Source organism: Mixophyes fleayi, chromosome 1 (genome assembly GCF_038048845.1).
Source record: "Mixophyes fleayi isolate aMixFle1 chromosome 1, aMixFle1.hap1, whole genome shotgun sequence".
NCBI classification, from domain to species: Eukaryota; Metazoa; Chordata; class Amphibia; order Anura; family Limnodynastidae; genus Mixophyes; species Mixophyes fleayi.
Window position 1 is genome coordinate 233,331,021 of NC_134402.1, and position 19,074 is coordinate 233,350,094.

A 19,074-nucleotide genomic window follows, 5' to 3' on the forward strand; every position below is an offset into this window, starting at 1 on the left:
TATTTTATGAACTAGGTGAGAGAAAACTATGAATCATCCCCAATGTTATTAGTTATGTCTGCAAATAAAATGAAATATTTGTGTTCATAACAAAATATTTCCACATTTTAATTATATCTTTCAGATAATGATTTTTAGACTAATCCAGCTAATCAATTTAGGCAATTATTGTGTTTTTAAAGGAAAAGAATTCTGGAAGTTCCATTTTCAACATAATATATTACAACATAAGGTCATTTTTCTAATGCGTACAGTAATGGTGGAATGCATAGGGGACCACCTCCCTCAGGTCAAAATTGAGACAGTTTAGTTCAGGTCGTTTATGGGGAGTGGGATACCTATCTATTAGCTTTATTTCATGGTAAAATGACAATTACATTTGCACTGAGATTATTATGCCCCGTTGCCATGTTGATCATACAGAAATTCAACATATCTTTCAAATCCTTTAACTCCTTCGCCACTGAGGCTTTTCTCGCCCTTGTGCTGAGCACAGCAGACATAAACAGGGGCACCACCATTGGAAGACTTAACTTCCCTCTTACAAACCGGGTACCCCCAGCTTTGTAAGTGCCAGGAATAGGGAGACAGAGGCTCGAAAAATGCTCCCTTATCCCTGGCATTTCCTATTGACTTTAACAGACTATGTGCGTAGACACACACACACACTGTGACCCCGATGTTCACACACATTTCTAATGGAGTAAAGATTCCTGTCCATCAGCAGTATCAGAAAACATACAGATAATGGTGGGAAGTGATCTCTGGGGTAGAGCAGTAGTGGGATTCGCCCCTAGCACTTTAGAAGGTCATGTAGAGGACAAGCACACTTGTCCTTAGTAATCAAGGGGCTAATACAATATAGTATGGGGTTTTAAGAATAGCATTCTGGGGTGTATCAATAGCGCTAGAGACGAGGTAACACTTTATATTTTTGAATTTTATAGGCAAGCTTTAGAGTCATTCAATATAATTGAATTATGTACAATAAAATATTAGAGTATTAGACATCGCCAAGCAGTTGAAACACTATATAGAAGCACTAGAACACAACACTTCTTTTTATTTTACCACAGGGGATTCATTATTCCTTGTAATACATAACTTTCAATGTGAAACAAATGAAGTAAAAATTTAAACAAAATAAGGTGATAATCAAATTCAGGTGTGTTGGACCTTAAATTGACATTTATACATTCCATCCTGAAAAACACTTTAATAAGTTGGATATATGAACTTCACCTCATATAGAGGTGCATTGATGTAAGATTCTGTATCCAACCTTACATCACTACTCTGTTCTGTTGGGGACCATCCTCCACCCAATATCAAGCTCTCGGCCTCCAACTTCCTGCTTATTCTTATTCCTCTCCTCACATCATGATGTTGGTGCTGTCACAGACAGCACAATCCTAACATAACAAACAGCAGATGAAGACTGATAGCAAAAAGGTGCTCAGACCATAGGTAAAACACCTGAAACAGTACTCAAATAAAACAAGTGACATCACTCTTCAAAATATAAGACTATATTTTTAAGGAGTTTATATATACTTATATATACATATACAACTACTTATTACTGTTATTAATTATGGCAGAACCAAGACCAGCAAATTTGTCATAGAGGCAGCTCCAGTATTTGAAATAGCAATGTTAACTATATTTTTATTTTATTATTTCAGGTATCAGATACAAATAGTGCAAGATTATACTAAATACATTGCATTAATTCATTATAATAGTGTTTCTCTTACATTTAATTCAATTTGGGATGAGGATATTAACAAGACTATTGTGCGTGGTAAATTTCTCAATGAATGCCGAGGACACATCAGAATTCATATCAACGTCATCATGACTTTACTGTTTAAATGTAGAGTCTCCTCCATCTATTCCTCACTAATTCCTCAACAGGAACTGTTTTATTTCATTCTTCTTCTATACAGTCTTCCACTTATTGCTTTTCTATTTCAGCTGTGTCTGCTCCTAATATTTATTTATCATGTGCTTGGCTGCGTTATGCAAACTGACCCATCTGTAAACACCATCCCCCACACACACATTTATTAGATCACAAGCATTTGGGCAATTTTTTTTTCTATTACTGTATTTTGTTATAAAACTACATATGTATGGGTATTTATATAAGATGATGTACATCAAAATACAACATGCTCCATCATCATGCAGTCTACACAGGCAAGCTGAGATGAAATTTGGCCCCTGGGCAACAGTTTCTTGGGATCACTTCCGGTGGTGCGCACACGGCCAAGGGGAGTGTGATGCCAAGAGAAAGCTATTGGTCCACCCAGTCATCTGTCCTGACTTCCCCCATCTATAATCTGCAACTGCCTATGGCGGGCCGGACCCAGATAACTCAGAGTCTACACATGGTTGGACTTCCATTGGGTGATTCCATCCTTGATTTTTTCACTTTCTTCCTTTTGTTCTTTTTCGTCATTTCCCCTGTAGCAGTAGACCCCAAATAATTTATACTTTTTACTGGGAAACCCAAGGTTCCTTACTCCAGGTTCTGTACCGCCACACTTTGCCCGTGGGTTCACAATGGGGTAGCGGACACTGCCGTCACCCAGCCATCCAGCTTCACATCTGTCCATAAGCTGCAGCTTCCAGGCTGCATAAAGTTGACCGACCTTAGCTAAAGAATCCCCATTGCTTTCACACGCTCTTGTGGCCTCTGGAAAACTCATCTTGCGAAATGTCTTCAAAAAGTATACTTTACCTAAAATAAAAGATCTCTCATTAATGGGAAAGTAACTTTTTTGTTAATGATTCGTATATGTATTAGACATCAGGGCCTTGTTTAATAAATTCTGTGTTATCGATCATCAATATTCTGTTTAATTCCTGTATTTCTTGCTTAATGATTTGGTTTGTGTTTTGTTTAATATAACACTCAGATTTCCTGGTCTGTAACAATGGTTTAAAAGTAAAATTGTGGAATTTGTTTACCATCAAGTACAGTAGTTGCAGTGAATCTGACTCATCCCAGTAATCTCTGGATGCTGTCCCCCTTACTAAATTATGGTACAAACTGTACTGCTTGCATATTTTAGTGGGTTAGAATTTAACCATCCACAGAGCATAATACGACTACTGAACAGAAGCTGATTATTTTAATTTTGTCATAAAAAATATTGTTCTGAGTCCAGGTTTATAGTAAATATTTATATTTTCATAGTTTATGTTATCTAATAAAACTGCAAATCTGACTACATAATAAAGAATTCTGGAATATTTACTATGTATGGAATAATTTGTCCATGCCCTATATTATAAGAATATTAATTACCTTTAGTATGGCATATTGTTATTTTATGGCATCCCTTGTCTAAGTGGTTAGCACTTCTGCCTCACAGCACTGTGGTCATGAGTTCAATTCCCGATCATGGCCTTATCTGTGTGGAGTTTGTATGTTCTTCCTGTGTTTGCGTGGGTTTCCTTCGGGTGCTCCGGTTTCCTCCCACACTCCAAAAACATACTAGTAAGTTAATTGGCTCCTATCAAAATTGACCCTAGTCTCTGTGTGTGTGTGTCTGTGTGTGTGTGTGTGTGTGTGTGTGTGTGTTAGGGAATTTAGATTGTAAGCTCCAATGGGGCAGGGACTGATGTGAATGAGTTCTCTGTACAGCGCTGCAGAATCAGTGGCGCTATATAAATAAATGGTGATGATGATCCCTTAATCTTCATTTATTTAACATTATGTGATGTATCCTCTAGTGAAAAGGATATTAAATGCATGGCACACATGGTACACATATTACACATATTGTTTTTGATATATAAAAGTAGTGTGAAGTAACAGGAAATATTAGATCTGTTGTGAGGATTTAGGGTTTAGAAGAACATATCTTAGAAGAATGTCTAAAAGAAACTTCACAAATCCTATCCTATATAATAACAGAGCACTTGCTATTCACTGCTGAGCTGTTAATGGTTATTATGGGGAAGATGGTAGATATGTCATACAATAGGACAAAAGGATGAAGGTCACAGAATACCCTTGTCGCTCAGATCTAGTTTACTGACAAATATTAGGGCAGTTCTGTCAAAATTGAAGTGCTAAAATTGTGCAAAGCCATGATATAAATTCACAAACAATGAACATTATAAAGCACTAATTTTATAGACATAAAATGGTATATTATGTGCATTCAATATAGGTATAAACATTTATTAAACTCATTTGCTATATATATTATATATATATATATATATATATTGGGCAGCACAGTGGCCTAGTGGTTAGCACTTCTGCCTCACAGCACTGAGGTGAAGATGGGCAGAGAAGTGAGTTGAAGGTGGTAAAGAGGCGATGTGGGTTTGAAGACTGGGTGAGTATTACAGTGGCGTAGTGGTTAGTATTTCTGCCTCACAGCACTGGGGTCATGAGTTCAATTCCCGACCATGGCCTTATCTGTGTGGAATTTGTATGTTCTCCCCCTTGTTTGCGTGGGTTTCCTCCGGGTGCTCCGGTTTCCTCCCACACTCCAAAAACATACTAGTAGGTTAATTGGCTGCTATCAAAATTGATCCTAGTCTCTGTCTGTCTGTCTGTCTGTCTGTGTTAGGGAATTTAGGCTGTAAGCTCCAATAGGGCAGGGACTAATGTGAATGAGTTCTCTGTACAGCACTGTGGAATCAGTGGCGCTATATAAATAAATGGTGATGATGATGATATTACTATACCATTGAGATTCGATGTAAAACAGAAGGCATCATAACGCTCATTATCCTTGTGTCTGTAGCCATAGTTTCTTACTCCAGTAGGGTTGTCTTTTTTTCCACATTCTTCCCGGGGTTTGGCGATAGGATATTGTACAGAGCCATCCTGCAACCATCCAGCATTGCACCAGTCAAGCCCATTCAGCCAGGCCTCATGGAGCTGATCGTAAGAAGCCAGGATCCCATCCTGCAGTGTACAAGCCTGCTCAGCCTCATGAAAGTTCATTCTATACCGTCCCAAGCGTGGGTGATATGGGAAGATCACACCTGAATTAAACATAGAAAAGGAAAGTTGAACCATAAAGGGAAACAAAAATATATTTGTAAACATTAAAAATATGTCTAGTAAATAGCAATATTCCATTTTATCACCAATAAACATAAGAATGTAATTAGAGAAAAACACCAAATGATGCATTGATGTTTTATTTTACCTTCTAAATCCAGTTTGACAGTCCCTGTGTCATCTTCTAGCTCATTGGTAACCTCGCACTCATATCTCCCATAATCTCCCAGGGTAACATTGCGGACGATCAATGAGGCATCTCCCGGCCCATGCTCTTGTAGAGAAACACGGTTTTTATAGGAACCAAATCCTCTCCTTTCCTTTCCCAGAGCCACAAACACATCAATGAATGATGCAGGTTCACTTATTTTTGACCACTTAATTCGTATTGGAGCAGGGTCCTCTCCAGAATGCTCATAGTGGTAACGACAAGGAAGAATTATGGAGCCACCGCGATGTGTGGTCACAATTCCTGGAGCAGTTTGTACAATCACATCACCAGTCTCATCCTCTGAATATGGTGATTTCAGTACAGTGTGTAGAACAAAAGAGAGAAAAGTACAAATATATTAACAGATGGATAAATTAAACTTAAAATTTGTTATTATAACCAGGGCCGTAACTAGGGCTGTGCGACAGGGGCGACCGCCCAGGGCGCAACGCTGAAGGGGGGCGCAATTTCGGAATATTTTAGGTTAATTTGGTTAAAATTCAGGGCTAGGGGGACGGCATTTGTCTTTCTCGCCCAGGGCACTAGAATTTTAAGTTACGGCTCTGATTATAACCTAATAAATAGGTAAGCACTCTCCCATGCAATCAATCTATATTATGTTCACTTCCTGTTGTAATGACATGCTGGGTAGATGATAGAATTGTATTATGTTTATGAAAAATGTCAGTGTTAGTTCGTCAGGTGCAATGTCTTGTATCCATAGTTTAGGATTTGACTGATTACTGAATTGTATTACAAAAGATTATACTAAATACTGAACTGAAACTGAACCTTTTATATATATTTATTCACATTTTTTACTTTTCTTCTTTTTATGCATATCTCAATCTAATTTTCTAATATTTGAAAAACTACAGTTTTATCATCTTTCTATTTATATGTATATTTACAATTGTGTACATTTATTTACTTTATCTGCTTTTTCTACATTTAGATACTTTTCCTATCTTTTCTGTATTCCCCTCATTATTACATATTGGAAACAATACAGTTCATTAATCTTCTTATTTATATCCAGTTATACAATTGTTTGCATCAATTCACTTTATTGAATTTTCCTACCCTATCCTATATTTTTTCCATTCCTATTGGAACCACTATATAATTGATTAATATCATTACACATGTTTAACATTATACACCTATGCACATCTTTATTTAATTCATTCATAAACATCTACACCCATCATCACTTATAAATTAACCCTTACTTTTTGTACATCCAAAAGATTCCCTTCTTTCAAACATCTCCTTTCAACACACATCTTACCTGCACATCTAATGTGACACTACTTAACTTATGTTTAGATCTGTGTTATATTCCCTATAACAACACCTTGCCATTTTCATTTTTGTCCCCATAACCCATCCACTTCTGCCACTCCCTAGGCTTCTAGACCCTGACTCCCAAAGAATAAGAAAACAGAAGAAATAAAGCCATAGAAAGGTGAGTAAAGAAATACCCTGGGAGCTGGATGCGGGAGAGACCCTGACTCCCAAAGAGTGGTCAAAAATTAAACCTAATTTAGCTAAGACATCAATTTCAGTTAGACTAAAAGAGAATTCCTTCAAACTCTACTATAGATGGTATTTGGCCCCCTCCCGTCTACATGCTATATTTCCTAATTCCACAGATTGATGTTGGAGAGGATGTGGGTTGCGTGGTACCCTGCTGCACGTTTGGTGGAGTAGTCCAAAAATACAGCCTATTGGCAACAAATCCATACACTTATTAAATCTATTACTCAGGTTAAAATGCCTGACTCCCCGCTATATTCTCTTCCTCCTAGTGTTAGGAGCCGCGGCGGCCATGGGCACCGCCGCGACTCGTCTGTTACCCCGCTTATCGTCCCGGGTGTCTCCTTGGCGACTGGGACGTCACTTCCGCCAGCAGGTCCAACCATTGCCAAGGCAACAGCCAGACGCTGATTCCCTGCATAGCGCGCCCCGGCAAATAGGACAGCCGGGCGCATGCGCTGAAATATCCTCAGCCTGTGGCCAGAGTTAATAAGTCCTGGCATGTGTATTGTTACAGGGCTTAACCCTGATTGGTTGCTCTGTGTATTTAAGGCAGGGAGGGCTTAGCCTCCCTGCCGGTTATGGCGCTTCTGACCCAGTCTTGCTGACCTGCTCCTGTTTGTGTACCCTGTCCTGTGGATACTCTGTTGGATTCCCTATGACCCCTGCCTGGACTTTGGACTTTGCCTGTTTGCTCGTGACCCTGAACCTTTGGCCTGTACCTTGGACTCTGCTACTTTGACTGTGACTACGACCTTTGGCGTATTCATTGACTACCCTGCTTGCCTGTGACCCTTGACCTCAGCTACCGTTTAACTATCCACTGCTTTCTACCCAGCCTCCTGGCCTGCAGCTGTAGTCCTGCATTACCAACCCACACTACACCTGGAGCTAAGTCCTGGGGGCATCCGAGTACCGGTGAGCGCATCTAGCTCTAAGGGAAAGGCGGCTGCTATAGGTGAAGACCTCCGCCATCTAGTTCAGTGGGTTGGTAATCAGACCAGCAGCCTAACACCTAGACCATTGCCTGACACCATCCAGTCTATACAAAAGCTTATCAAACATATTTTAAACAATGCTAAATGTTTAATAGCTATATATTGGAAAAACACCTCCCCCCACAATATCTGCCACCATCAACAAAATGATTATTCTCTCTTTTATTGTCAATGCCTTTAATAACATGTATTGTTTGATAGGTATTATAAATGTTGACTTGTAGAAATCAATAAAATATTTATTTATTTTAAAAAAAGAAAGTTAAGTAAAGGAATGGAGGAGTACAGTGTGTTGATGAAGGGGCATAGTGTGAGTGTGATAAAGGGGAAACTGATGAAGGGAAAACTGCAATGGAGGAGCAAAAAGTGCCATGGAGGGCACAGTGTGATGATGAAGGGCCAGTGTGATGTTGAAGGGGCACAGTGATGGAGGGCACAGTGTGATGATGAAAGGGTAGTGTGATGTTAAAGGGGCATATTGTGATGATGAAGGGGCACAGTAGGGATCATAATAGGGCACAGTGTGATGATGAAGGGGCACAGTGGAATCATAATGGGGTACAATGTGATGTTGAAGGGAGGTACAATGTAATGGAGAGGGCATAGTGTGATGATGAGGGGACACAACCAAATTAATTTGCCAAAAATGTAAACTTTCATTACAAAGAATACATATTCTTTATTTATATTATTCATATAGCAATTCATGTTTGCTGATAAATATATTACCCTCTTTATTAAAGTTTATTATATGATTTGTATTAAAAGAAAAAACATTTATTGAATGAACAAATAATATCTAAAATAGGAGGGCGCAAATTTATTTTTTGCAGGGGGGCGCCAAACATGCTAGAACCTGCCCTGTCCAGAGCCGTCTCTTCCATAGGGCACGATGGGCAGGTGCCCGGGGGCCCTGCAGCCCAGGGGACCCGTCAGAGGCAGCGAGAGAAAAAAGTTCCTGAAAAAAAAAAAGATGAAAATACTTACCTTGCGGTCAGCTGGCGATCTGGCTCCCTCCCTGGTCTCCTCCTCCGTGTGGCGCTGGCAGTGCATGTCAGGCGTGACGTCATCACGCCCGCCCGACATCCATTGCGGAGCGCAGCACGGAGGAGGAGACCAGGGAGGGAGCCGGATTGCCATCTGACTGCAAGGTAAGTATTTTCTTCTTTTTTTTTTCAGGAACTTTTTTCTCTCGCTGCCTCTGAGGGGCCGTCTGGGCTGCAGGGCCCATATATATAATCTTTTTTTCTTTTTCTTTTTTATATATATAGGGGCTCCGGTGCACTGCTTTGCCCGGGGGCCCCAAATGTTGTTAAGAGGGCCCTGGCCCTGTCTATAGGGGAATAAAAGGGTCCACGCACACGGGTGGGGTGCGGAAGATTGGTGCCGACTACACCAACAACACTTACCACGACATCTGGAGTCCGGCTGGCTGCTTCCACGGCTAGGATCCATCACGACTCTTCACTGAAGTGACTTCAATCAATACCAAAGACGCCGGCTGCACTGGATGACATCACTGTCCTCGCCGACGCTGTTTTTAAGGGGGTAATGCAGCTATAGGGCCATATACAATGTACTTTACAAAGGGTTGTACATTGTACATGTCCCCATAGTTACATTACCCCATTAAGAGCAGCGTGAACAGCGTCGGCGCGAACAGTGACGTCATCCAGTGCAGCCGGCGTCTTCTGTCTTCGGTATTGATTGAAGTCGCTTCAGTGAAGTCGTGATGGATCCTCGCCGTGGAAGCAGCCAGCCGGACTCCAGATCTCGTGGTAAGTATTGTCGTTGTAGTCAGCATCGATATGCTGACTACCACAGACGCACACCACTACATGGCTCCAAGTGGACATGCTGGATAGGTGTTGTGTTCTATGTCTGTAAAAGGTTAAATAGGATTGTACCATGATCAGGTCAGATTATGTTTGGTAGGCATAGTATCCTATGTCTGTAAAGAATGTAATGGTTTTGTATTACGGTAATGTCCAGTGTTCAGATTACAATGGGTGGGTGTTGTGTCCTATGTCTGTAGAGAGTGCAAATGAAATGTGCTAGTGTCCAGTGATCAGATCATGGTGAAAGTTTAGTTTTTTTATGCCTGCATAGAGTGTAATAGAATTGTACTAAGATCATGTGCAGAGATCTGGTCATGTTGGGTAGAAGTAATGTCCTATATACCTATGGAGTGTAATAGAACTGTCTTATAATTATATACAGTGATCAAGTATAGTTTATTACGACTACTTTGAGTGTCTCGTGCACCGGAGGTACACAGGGATGAAACATACCTAGAACAAAACTGTGCAAAAATGGTGCAAAAAAGGACCATAGTCCACATGCAGCAAAATCTCCTTCACCCATACCAGGAGAGTGAGCATTAGTTTTCTGAAATCAGGTTTCAGCTTTCTCTAGGAAAGTTTCCGGTCTGTATGTTGTGCTCTTAAACAATTGTTGCTTTGTAATGTTTTATTCCTCCTTGTTGTACAATTGAAGGTTTTTATGGTAGTACCAAGTTCCTGTGGATGGAACATTCAGTGAGTAGTAGAGGATTGTTGGGGGTTACACAGTGTATGGGTTATATCATTGCAGTCTGTATCTCTTCCACGAGGGTGAGTCTATATGTTCAAGCATGCCTTGCCACCTGCCAGACTCTTCTTTATTTTGCCTGAGCTGCACACTGTCAGGCTCAACACCAGAATACTATCTCAGACTCCTGGGGAGTGAACACTGGAATTAATACTACTACGTCAGGGGCAAACGCAGGATTTGTAGAGAGGGGTTTCCACACCACGCTGCCAGTGAGCGTGACCAGCATGCATGGGGGCATGGCTATAATTTTAGACAGTGCTTGGCTATTCTCCAACTCTTCCTATCCCCATAACATACATTGGCAATGCTGCGTGCACTACTGTTAGGTGCACGCAGCTCTCCCTTTTCAAGCAGAGCCATGTGAAGCGGGAGCAGGGTCCAGTCACCTCAATTATACAGTGTCCCAGGCTTGGAGGGGGGTTTCTGGGTACTAGGAAACCCCCCTCGGTTTGCCTATGTACGTGCTCCAGTTCTCACCCCAGGTGCTATACTTCTGTTCTTCAGCACTGTGTCATTTGATTTCATTTGAGAAGTGCAGTACAGATAAAACTGCTACATTTAAGAACATATCAAATTTGTAATGTATGAACCAATGTCTTTGAAAAGTAGAGTAAGTCTCTAACCTTGAACATGGACTATTATTCTTTGGCCCCTGTCACGGTCTGCAGTAAGCATTGAAGGGAAACAGACAGCCACAGAAAGAGCACAACAGAGAAAGAACTGTAAGAAATACCCACGAGACATCTAAATGGGGGAAATAGAGAAACAGAGCTAATGAGAGGAAGAGAAAGGAAAGTCAAGTATAGGTGTGCAGACAAATAATAGAGAGACTGGGGTAATGCAAGGAGGTAAAAGGTGAAAATGAAGTGTGACAAAAAGGCTTTTGAAAAAAAAAAAAAAAAGTGGGAAAAAATATAGATAATTTAGATGTAACTTAGTCTATAGTACTAAATTATACACCGTATATAGTGTTATATGTGCTAAAGTCACACATCATTGCAGTTTCCATTTATTTGTGTGGGAAAAAAAAGTTTAAGTTCAATTATAGAATACTGGCTACAATTGTAGACAAAGAATTAATTCTAGTAAATGTACAATGTATCTGTGTTTTGTACAGCATTGGACTGTGGGAGAGGTTAGAAAGAGTTACATAAGTGAGAGAGAATAACAGAGGGGAATAAAAGAAAATATAGTGCATAGGAAGTGATAGAAAATGAGAAATAGTTAAGAAAGAAATGAGTCATATGAAATTACCTTCAGGCGTCTGGTAACATTAAACTCAGGTTTCTAAGACTGTCCCACGGATATCAGTCAGTCCCAGCATCAAGCATAATATGAACTGCACCAAAACACTGAGACACCCCCTTCCCCTCCTTCCTCTTTCTTGCAGAGCCTGTGCTGGGATGGAGGAGGGAGATATAGGGAGCAGGCAGCTCCATGTCCCATAGCTCGGTACTGCAGTACAGTACATTGTAAAACTGCAGGAGCAGACTGCACCAAACTGTCCCCAGTACAGCATAGGACCTTTTCTCAGGTGATACTATGTAACATCTTTAGATGTTTCCTGCCTTCATACCAACTTGTTCTGAGGCTTTTACAATTACAACTATAGAGGGACAGCTTTCCAAATTTTGTAAGAAAAAAAGTCTATTAGTGTGCTTGTAACATATGCCTACCATTATGCCATTCCATCTTTGCTGATTAAATCTAAGCCATAAAGCAATGCACAGGGAATAGGTGTTTTGCATCCTATGGTACAACTTAGTCCATGTATCACAATAATTATTAAGTGTACCAATCTGGTGTAATATATATTCTGAACAATAAGTTTTACACCAGGGAAAACAACTAGAATTTCCAGGGTGCTATTTGAAAGAAGTAACCCACAAGCCAGCAGGGCAGCAAATAGGCTGGGAGATAGGACCAAAAGAAGTTACAGCGTTACAAAGCATTCTCTGACTGATGTGAATGAGTTCTCTGTACAGTGCTGCGGAATCAGTGGCGCTATATAAATAAATGGTGATGATGATGATGATTTGTACTTCTGCCCTGGACTATTAATCAGCTTGGAAAAACATTAAACAAAACAACCAAACAGTGTTATCAGAATTAAGGATCTACATCCCGAGAGAAGTATTTCCACCTGTAGACATGGTGGTGTTAATACATAAGGTTAGGCAGCTAATACCCCATTCATACTGCACCAAAATCCCGGGTTTTTTCCGGAGCGAGCTCAAACGTCTTGGTGCAGTATGAATGGTACAAGTCCAAAATCCCGGGTCAAAAAACCCGGGTCTTCAACCCGGGATTTATCCAGGGGTAATTCCCGGGTCGGACCCGGGTCGCCTGCACTATGAATGGTGCAACCCGGGTTTTTCAACCCGGGTTGCATAGAAAACATGCTGATTGGCTGTCTGTCTGTCTCTGGAGGATGATGTCATTGTTGGAAGCCCGTGGAACATTGTAGAAGCTTTTTAGGAGAGATGGTGGATGGTGTTCTCAACATAAAGCTGAAGCAGAAGCGTTTTTTTAGGGAGAAAATTGCTTTTATTAGTTTACAAAAACAGTGTTTATTTACAGCAATTATGACACACTGGATGGAGGAAAAGGTGCGTGAGCTGCTGAATGTCAGAGGGGAGGAAGAAATTAGAAGGCAAGTGACTGGGATTGTGAAGGATGCCACAGTATACTACAACATCGCCAAAATACTCACACAACGTGGCATAAAGAGGACACAGCAACAAGTCCTGAACAAATTGAAGTCCCTGAAGAAGCAGTACACTAAAGTCCATGACCACAACAGGCGCAAAAGTGGCGCTGAAAGAATGGACTGGCCCTTTTATGACCAGTGCAATATGGTCTTTGGACATTCTCCTCTGACAAATCCAATTGCACTGTCATCTTCTAGCAATGTGGATGCGGCTATTCCAACACCACCAGAGAGCACACAGACAAGCGAGACCGCAGAGATAATAATAGAAGATTCTATTGAAGACACCCCAGAACTGGAGTTCTCTGCCACAACAGATGACACCAACCTGTCTTGGGAGGAATTGAACGATTCACAGCCATTCCCTGCTGCGCAAGTCGTTACAGAGACTTTGCAAGAAACGCAGCCCGAACCAGTGCCGGTGTCAAAGTCTACGCCAGGTCCCAGTTTACGCTCCAACAGTAAGTATCTTTAATAATCTCACATAATAACAACCATGTATACATACATATATATATCTACATAATTGAAAATAAAAATGAACTGTATAAACAAAAGTCCCAAAAACAGAGAACTATATCAACCGAAATGCAAGCCAAATACCAATAAATATATCAACATAACTTTAAAAAAAAAAAAAAAAATGTTTGAACATAACTGTCAAAAAAAGAGAAGTATATCAACATAAATGCAAACCAAACACCAATGTTTCTACATAACTTTAAAAAGAGAACTATATCAACAAAAAGCCCAAAAGACAAATATAATACACTTCAAAGTATTAAAACATTAACACGCATATGTTGCAGTGCAAAACTACTGAGCAAGAGGGAGGAGGCCTCAAGCACATATCAGCTTACAACACTGCTTTTTTGTTCTGCCACATTATATATTCTAATGTATGTTTTACTGTTTTTTCTACGTACAGTTTACAACGTTCCAAAAAAACGCAAAAGGCCCAACAAAATGGACCAAGCAACTAAAACAATGACAACTGTCATGATGGATCAACTGCTGGAGATGGACAGCACCATGAGGGAACACGAAAATACACAACTGCAGCGTTTCATGGACAATGAGCGGGAACTGCAGGACTCTTTCCTCATGCAAATCATGAACATGCAGGAACGTGTGTTACGCGAAAATCGTGAGTGTATTATGGGATTCATGGACAGACTCCTCTCACGGGTGCAGGCACCTCCTCCAAGTCCTTACTATTATGACGGACATTATCCTATGTACCAGCGGGGGCAACCCATGTTAGCCAACAATAACCCTCCAAACCCGGTACAGAATACACAACATGCTCAACCTATGGGTAACCCCAACATAGAATACCCACCGAGTTTTCCACTCCAAACCATTCCACCACCAGAAATGCCACAATATAGGCAATTGTAATAATCATGTTTTATGGTCAAATATTTCACAGTTTATTGTTATCATGTATGTTACGTGTGATCTGGAATCACACCGTTAGCTTCACATATAATGTGAAAAGCAAATTTGCACTTACTGTTTGGGCACATTTGTGTCTTCGGTTTACTACTTATGTATATATTTTATTTTTTTCTACATGCAAGTAAGCACTTTTATATTGTGTCATTTTATATTTTTTGGTGAAGAGACATATGAGGAAATATGTACAAAACAAAATACAATATGTGAAATAAACATATATTTTTTATTTTAACATTTGTGTGGTACATTCAAACAAGTGAGGTCAAATTGGCAGTGAGGGTGGTCCTAATAAGTTCAGCAGAGGTATTGGTGCGCTCTCCTTCAAAAGTACTGGAGTCCACTGACAGCACTGGCATTTCAGATTCCTGCACATTCCACTCAGGTAGAAATTGCTCTTTTTGAATTTCACAAATGTTATGTAAAATACAGCAAGCAGCAACCATGTGGGGCACAAGCTTGGTGTCAATGTCAATGCGCTTCAATAGACAGCGCCAACGTCCTTTCAAGCGCCCAAAAGCATTTTCCACCACCATCCGAGCCGATCGGAGGGTATGTGTTCCTGAGACAGGTGATGTTGCTGAGTGAACCCCTTCATCAGCCAGCGCCTCAAAGGGTAAGCAGCATCCCCAATGATGTGTACCGGTATCTCCACACCATCAACAAACGTAGATTTCTGTAAATAAAAACATGCAGTTTCATGTCACCATGTTAAAAATATTGGTCAAATAACGCAGTACACTTGGTACTATATGGTGAAAATGCATTTTGCAAGTGTTACATCTGTATATAAAAAGGGGCAGTAAATACATACAATATTGATAGCAAACAATAGTATATAAGCTTCAATTACAAAAACATCATACAACATTACACCTATATTTACCTCTCTAGGGAACAGCCAGCCATCTTGTCTTTCCTCAGCAATTTGGTAAAGGTCTGAATTTGCTAGAACTCTTGCGTCATGGGAACGTCCAGGCCACCCGATGAAAACATCTGTGAATCTAACATAAAAAAATACATATAGCAATGTTTTACAATACGCATTACACATGGCACAGTCACATAAAAAAAACCCATAAAAAATGCTTACCAATAGTTGTGGTCAACCACAGCCTGCAGAATGATGGAATGCCAGCCTTTGCGGTTGTAGTAATCCGCATGGTTGTCTGTGGGGGCAATGATGGGGATGTGTGTCCCGTCTATGGCTCCAGCACACTGTGGAAACCCACACTTCAGGAATCCTACAATTGTATCATCCAGGCGCTGACCTTGCGGTAAGGAGATGAAGCGATGATACAGGGCTTCCAGCAATGCCGTGGTGACTTAATGCACTAGAGTGCACACCGTGGATATCCCCACTCCAAACAAGCAGGAGATTGTCCGGTATTCTCCAGGGGAAGCATACCACCACAACACAATAGAAAGGCGCCTACATGGTGGAATAGGTTTCCCAAAGTTAGTGGCCTTCCTGGAAAGTGCTGGGGTAATAAGGTCCAGCACATAGTTAAATGTCCCACGTGACATTCTGAAGTGTTGCATCCACTGCTGTTCCTCAAACGCTTCCACAGTAGACCAGAAAGCTTCTCCGTGGCTACGCTCTCTGGCACGCATGGTTCGGTTACTGGCAGCACTGAATCTCAAAATTGAGGCAATTCTGGCCCTGAGAAAAACTCTCCTCCTGCGCATATACAGACACCGAGTTTTCTTCTGTTGTGCCATAAACTTCGCCTTCCTCCTCCTGAACTGGGACTGTGCAAGAGTGCACAGTGTCAGCAGCTGCAGCAAACTCTCATTTGCTGCATAAAACAGCAAAAAAATACTAGTAAACATGAACTCTGGGCTACACAAAAGTGAGTCGCCGGCCATGATGAAAAGTAATGTGGTAAACAATCACCACCCACTTTTGCATCATCTTTATGCGTCAACAAACCAGTCACCTTTCAATGACATCACCTTTTTTCAGCCAATGGAAAGTGCTCTGGTGATGACTCCCACAAATTGCCAGGGCACAGACTTGTGCAGTATGAATGGGGTCAACCCGGAAAATTCCCGGGTCCGAGGTGCAGTATGAATGGTGTTTCTGAGCTGGGGACGCTCCGAGACCCTGCAAAAACCCGGCTTCAAAAACCCGGGATATTGCAGGGGCGGCAGTATGAAAGTGGTATAAGAGTTATTGTGCATGAATATCCACTACCGGCTTGTAGCACACACTTTGACTACACATTGTTCCGGTTAGATACAAGTGTTATGTGGAAACCTCATTCCACATTTGGCTGATAAATCTTTCAGAAGCAACTATGATATTATATGTTCCCAGTCCTTGTCCATCGCCATCATACAGCAGCATTACTTGGCTATAGTCATCCTAGCTTTATTCATAGGCAATACATTTATCAAAATGCGAATTTACAAATACAACATGAAATGGAATTCCACAGAAAATTATATGGGTATTAGAAGTCACCAAGGTGTTCAGTAACCATATAAAAGCACAAGACCGTAATCCGATGGTTTTTATACAAGTGTGAAGTGACTGTAGGTTGTGCATTATAAGCAATAACATCAGAACTCATGGTTATACACATTATTTCCAGGAATGCATACATCCAGAAGAATATGGTCAGCGTCGGACTGGCCCACAGGACTACCGGTAAAATTACCGGTAGGCCCGGCTACCTTACGACCACACCCCCTTTTAGATGTGGGCGGAGCTTACCTGGAGGCCCGTTGTTCACACCAGGGTGCTCGCATTACTCTCCGGCGTCCCCGCTGCTGCGGATGACTGGCTGTCACTGACAGCCAGTCATCTCTCACCTTTCACATGCGATCGCAGCTGCGATCATGTGACCCGCCCACTCACCCTGTCAGCTGATGTTCCCGCGCCACTCAAGGGAGAAGATCAGAGAGGCTGCATCAATCAACTTTTGGGTAAGTATACTTTAACCAGTTGTTTATATTGTTTGTGCTAAAAAATCATTTATGTACAGTTTTTTATCTTGATAACACTGGATTACAATGTTATTAGTATTGGTTTTGATAGTAATTTAGCTTTGTTGATCATTACACACACCCAGTATTAGATACACATTACAGTCCAAATAGGTGCGTATGTTTGTATCCTTGTGTGTCCCACTTCCCCCCTGATTTGCGCCCATCCCATAAAACCCTGTAAATTTTCATTTTTTTGAGTACTGTCAGGATACTCTACCCCCTGGGAATAGTGGCAGCATCACCCTCTTCACCTTCTTTTTATTTTTACCAGAAAGTACTAAGGTAGCGCTCATCGTAAAGAGTATATGGGGTCTCCCATTACATCTGTTCTCTCTCTCTCTCTCTCTCTATATATATATATATATATATATATACATATATATATATATATTAATATATATAAAATTTGTGTGAATTGAGAGGACTATTGCAGGCATAATATGAATCGGGGACACTTGCGTGGCGTAACATTGTGGGCACTACCGTGTGGCATAGCATTGTTTTGGGGGCACTACTATGTGGCATAGGGGGGCTGCCTATCTATAAACTATAGGGGGGCTGACTATACTAAACTCTAGTGAGGGGGGGCTGCACAGAGAACACTATAGGGAGGGGGTGATGGGACCTTTAATGCTGAGGTAGTTTGGGTCTATAATTGAATGTGGGTGCTGTTGATTTAATGGCAGGGATGGTTGGCATTTCTAAATGTACCCATTATTTTTTCCAAATAGGGCCCTAAACATTCCTGGATCCCGACAAGCCGCAACTAAAGAAACCAGCAGCCACAGGTGGTAAAAGTGACAACAGGTAGCACAGTTTGTCAAATGTTCTGAGTCTAGTTCAGGCTTGGCTAACTTGTGGTACTCCAGGTGTTGTGAAACTACAAGTCCCAGCATATCCTTACAGCAATAAGCTGCTATATATTGGCAAAGCATGCTGGGGCGTGTAGTTTCACTACACTAAGGTGCTAGCTGTCTTTCGTGGACTGACCACTCCCCCTCTAGTGTCTGGTTCTGCCTCTATGATGGCTGACCACACCCCCTTTGGTGGGCCCCTAGTGTTGCATTCCCCGGTGGGCCCTTCGTGCCCCAGTCCGACACTGAATATGGTCGTTAGCATAATATAAGAACCTTAAGACTATGTATATGTGTTGGTGTTTAAAGGGGTTGTATAATTGATGTATTAGATTCACAACCACAATCTTGCTCTGTCTATTAATTAATAAACATACAATCGTAGAAGCTCATATAAGATTGCCTTCCAAAACCCTGTCCCTTTTTGCAAATTTGTACTGTTCTGTACAGATATTTATTGATAAATTCTCCTACTGGCTACACCAAAATGTCTGTTTAGCTGCAAATTATTTATTAGCATCCACTCTGCTTTTTTTTTTTTTTTTTTACTATGATCTTTGTGTTTGGAGACAGTTGTCCAAAACAATGTTTAAATAAGAGCTCCATGCTGCAGCACAAAGGATATACAGAAAATAGGGTCAGCACAATAAGTACACCACGGGACCTATTCTGATTACCCCAGT

General features: G+C 41.0%; 1 protein-coding gene across 1 annotated transcript; it reads right to left on the minus strand.

Moving 5' to 3' along the window:
- Positions 1–1,043: 1,043 nt before the first annotated feature.
- Positions 1,044–11,746, minus strand: HAPLN4 (hyaluronan and proteoglycan link protein 4). The gene is made up of 5 exons (XM_075190865.1): positions 11,630–11,746; positions 10,999–11,119; positions 5,184–5,546; positions 4,714–5,016; positions 1,044–2,746 (listed from the first exon to the last, which is right to left on the minus strand). The coding sequence occupies exons 2-5, from the start codon at positions 11,117–11,119 to the stop codon at positions 2,388–2,390; spliced, it is 1,146 nt and encodes a 381-aa protein (XP_075046966.1). The 5' UTR covers positions 11,630–11,746; the 3' UTR covers positions 1,044–2,387.
- Positions 11,747–19,074: the final 7,328 nt, after the last annotated feature.

What these genes read in the sequence shown, in the direction of transcription:
- HAPLN4 (XM_075190865.1), bottom strand. Translation starts at nt 11,119, where the DNA reads ATGTCTCGTGGGTATTTCTTACAGTTCTTTCTCTGTTGTGCTCTTTCT. An exon ending in AATAATAGTCCATGTTCAAG is followed by an intron (nt 5,547 to 10,998) that starts GTTAGAGACTTA and finishes CACCATATTCAG; the next exon opens with AGGATGAGACTGGTGATGTG. An exon ending in TGTCAAACTGGATTTAGAAG is followed by an intron (nt 5,017 to 5,183) that starts GTAAAATAAAAC and finishes TGTTTAATTCAG; the next exon opens with GTGTGATCTTCCCATATCAC.